The sequence below is a fragment of the Quercus lobata genome, chromosome 2 (assembly GCF_001633185.2).
Source record: "Quercus lobata isolate SW786 chromosome 2, ValleyOak3.0 Primary Assembly, whole genome shotgun sequence".
Classification (NCBI taxonomy): domain Eukaryota; kingdom Viridiplantae; phylum Streptophyta; class Magnoliopsida; order Fagales; family Fagaceae; genus Quercus; species Quercus lobata.
The window spans coordinates 3,866,238-3,870,159 of NC_044905.1; the positions used below are offsets into that span (position 1 = coordinate 3,866,238).

The 3,922-nt window shown below is 35.2% G+C and overlaps 1 protein-coding gene across 1 annotated transcript; it reads right to left on the reverse strand.

The window, feature by feature from the left end:
• Nucleotides 1–323: 323 nt before the first annotated feature.
• On the reverse strand, nucleotides 324–3,213 carry LOC115974129 (probable isoaspartyl peptidase/L-asparaginase 2). The gene is made up of 4 exons (XM_031094346.1): nucleotides 2,927–3,213; nucleotides 2,393–2,626; nucleotides 1,833–1,919; nucleotides 324–1,010 (listed from the first exon to the last, which is right to left on the reverse strand). Exons 1-4 carry the CDS (start codon nucleotides 3,086–3,088, stop codon nucleotides 513–515), a joined length of 981 nt encoding a protein of 326 aa, XP_030950206.1. The 5' UTR covers nucleotides 3,089–3,213; the 3' UTR covers nucleotides 324–512.
• Between the last annotated feature and the right edge of the window lie 709 nt (nucleotides 3,214–3,922).

Genomic DNA, 3,922 nt, shown 5'->3' on the forward strand with positions numbered 1-3,922 from the left:
CCAATTTTAAAGCAAAATTTGCTGAATTTTGTACTTGTGGGTCCCGCAAATAATACACAAAACTTAAGAAAAAAACACCAGACACAAACGTCCCTTGTTTTCCATGCAAAACAAACTAAGCTTTTCAATTTTATGGAAAGGGAAAACAACTCACATCACCATTTGATAGGTGAGCCAATAAGGTAATAGTTTTTTTTTTTTAATGGGAATAAGGTAATAGTTTTTGGTTTATGCATGATTTGTTACAATTCCAATTAAGTCCAAGATATAGAATCCAACAAATTATGGTAATTGAGATATTCCTTGAGAGAGAGAGAGAGAAATTAGTGGACTCCCAAAAACATAACATTTTATTTCTAGGAATTCATAATTAGACTGCCTCATTAAAAAAGAAGAAGAAAAGTACACTAATTAAGGTGAAAACACTAAGGAAAATTAAAAGGCACAATCAGCTGCATCAACAACATTTGTATCTCCACCAAAGCAAAGCCTCTTTTAGTCTTTCCACCTCCCTATTCCCAAATATTAACCTCCATGTACCCATCCTCGGTAGCACAACCCCTAAACATGCCAGTAGTGTTAAACCCACATGCCACGTCACCCTTATTTGACACAGCAATAAGCCCAGCAAACCCTTCATCAAGTCTCTCTTTGATCACAAAGTCCACAGCCTCTTGAAGGCCCAAACCCTTGTATTCCATCACAGCCGCCACCTCACGAGCCAGGGTCCCACGTATGATAGCCTCACCCTCACCGGTGCATGAGACCCCACATAAATTACAAGCGTAGGTCCCAGCTCCAATCAGTGGTGAGTCACCGATCCGACCGTTCATTTTGTTCATCAATCCTCCTGTTGACGTGGCAGCAGCGCAACGGCCCTGATTGTCAACAACCACGCACCCTACTGTCTCTGGAGCATACACGCTTATTGGGAGCCCGTTCATCTGCAATGGACTCTCCGCTACTGCACCGCATGTTTCAGATCCAACGGCTGGGATTCTGTAATCAAACTGATTGATTCGAAAAACAAAAAAAGATTAGGGAGAGCTAAAAATTTTAGAATAGTATAACTTCACGTGTCAAATTATGATGTTTAACTATCACTTACATATAAATTTATTATTTTTTTTTCACTAATTACACCCTGTCCCGTCTCGATTATATTAAAAAGTTATGAAAATGTAGTACTCATAATCTTTTTCAATACGTTAACATCATGGCATGGCATGGCCCACCACGTGGTTTTTCTTTTTTCTGTGTGGAGTTTAGTGGTTTTTCAACAATTTGAAAATAAAGAATAAAGATTCTGTTTCTCTTTCTTTTTTTCTAGGTAAATTCAAAGGATCTCAAATAAATACTATAGAAGATGTCGGTACAGATAGCACCAGGCCCAAATAATAATAAATTTAATAGAATCTGCTGAAGATTCTTCTTGTTTAAGATTTTTTTTGAGCCCTTCTAGTGCCACTTTATGTGGCACAAGATTCTATTTATTTAAGAATATTTTTATTTTTAGAAAAATTGTAAACACAGCTTTGATACAGTAGGTGGTGAAGAAAATATGTGGTGGATTCGTAAGACAACTAGTTACTACTCACACAGTCAAAGTCTGTCATATAAGGTGACAAAAATTGTAGTCTTAGAACAATTCTTACGTACTTCAACTTATAAGTAACTTTTGATAACAAAATTTTTTTTTTAAATCAATTTTTTTTTTCAAAGAAACTAACTCGATCGAAATAACATGTGCTCTGATGAAGTTATTTTCTTTTTTTTTTTTTTTTATTAAAAAATAGGTTTAACTTATAATAATTCAAGTTAACACAACGTACCACAATGGTGTTAGCTTCCTTTGCCAATTTGAGCATTCCCACGTTTTCTTCAGTGATGAAGTACTCATTCTCCACAAGCTCCAAACCCTACAAAAACCAAAACCCACGTAAAATATTAGGGCCCGCTTGATAGAACATCTTAGTAATATGTTTTCAATTTTTAAATAACATTACATGTATTTTAACACACTTTTTTACTCACACATATTTCAAAAAAAAATACAAATATTACTCGCCTATAACACTCTTCTTTCTTTTTTTCTTTTTTTTCTTTCTAAGATACTCAATCTAATTTAAAGACTTTTTTTTTTTAATTTTTACTATTTCAAGGACACACCACAGACCACACAAACATAAGTCCAAGAAAATGACATGTCTAGCTGCAGTACAGACACGTGGGGACAAAATATAATTAAATTACACATTAAATAAAAAAGCAAACCGGCGGCTAAGATCTTCATTCACGTGACATGAATCAAGTAAAAGAATTTTTTTTTTATAAAAAAAAATTCGTAGGCTATTTATGATCGGTGGGGAATGGCAAAATGGTAAAATTAGACCTGTTGTCGGGCGAAATCTTCGGCACCGGAGAAGGCTAAGTAGGAGTGGGGAGATTTGTCCATAACGAGTCGGGCAAGAGAGACCGGGTTCTTAACCGTGGTCAAACCCGAAACGGCGCCGCATCGTCTTCCATTTCCATCCATGATACTGGCTTCCATCTCCACCGTTCCATTCGCCGCTAGTGCAGATCCACGGCCAGAATTAAACAGAGGATCAGTTTCCAGTTCTCTAACCTGATTTTTCACAATAACCACAAATACATATAAGTAAACAGTTGTTTATGTTTTGTCAGTAACACACTCCAACAACCATGGGAACGACATTTGGCTTTCAATCATTCACATATATGTTCGGTCAAAACACCTGAAGTCCGCATTTTCCTCGTACTTGTTTGTTTTCCGAGAAAATGCTACATGGGGTTTCAAAGTTAAATATTTTTAAGTTATATTTGTTTTGCACATAGCGATGAGGCCAGTTATAATTGAAAAATAATGAAATTATTTGCGTAAAACAAACAGGGCGTAGAGACATACAACGAGCTCGACGACATCGATGGCTGAGTCGTTAGAGCGAAGAGCGGAGATGCCAAGATTGAGGCAACGAGTAAGGAGTTTTTTGGCCTCTTCTTGACGGTGGGGTGGGAGATTTGGGTCCACACCAGCACCACCATGCACCGCAATAGCCCAACCACCCATATTCTAATGAATCTGAATCTCTCTTGCTCTCTCTCCCTATCTGGATCTCTCTCGCTCTCTCTCCTTGAGGCTTTGCTTTGGAGTTGTTTTTGCTGACTACGAGAGACGGCATTGAGTTGGTGCATTATATAGGCAAATGCGGACGCCAACTTATTTTAGTGTTCCATTTTAATTCTAATTTGGAATCCAATGCCCACTTGATGCGGACTCCCTTTGTGTATCTGTGATTTGTTGAGTAGAGGGGTTATATTTACAATATTTTTACAACAAATCACAAAAGGTTAATTGTTATTGGTTCAAATTTTAAACTAACGCTAAGATTACTTTTTTACCCCAATAATAACAACTAGTAATAACTTGCCACTTAGAATTTATTGTAAAAATGTTATAGACATATTATTTCTCTTTGTCAACTACTTATTTACACGAGTTTCCAATATTCCTGCTTAATTCTTTTTTGACATGCCCCATTTTACTGCTATGTAGTTTCTTAAGTTGAGCAATGTTTTACTGAGGTAAACTATTTTATAATAATTGGTTCAAATTATAAATTGTTATTAGTTTTCATTCACTCACCTCATATTTTTATTTATTAATAATTCCTCATTACATTAGTAAATTTTAAAAAAATTGTAAAATAATATAGAGCTTTAATATTATTCTTTCATTATTAACTGCCAAATACGTCTAGAATAAGTCTAATTTCACAATAAATTTCAAATTATTTTAACAAGATAACCATCTATAATTAGTTTGGTGAAAAATAAAAGTTAAAACTATAAAAGTGATGTTTATCACCGTCTACTGGTCCACCTTTTTGTTTTCTTTATAAAA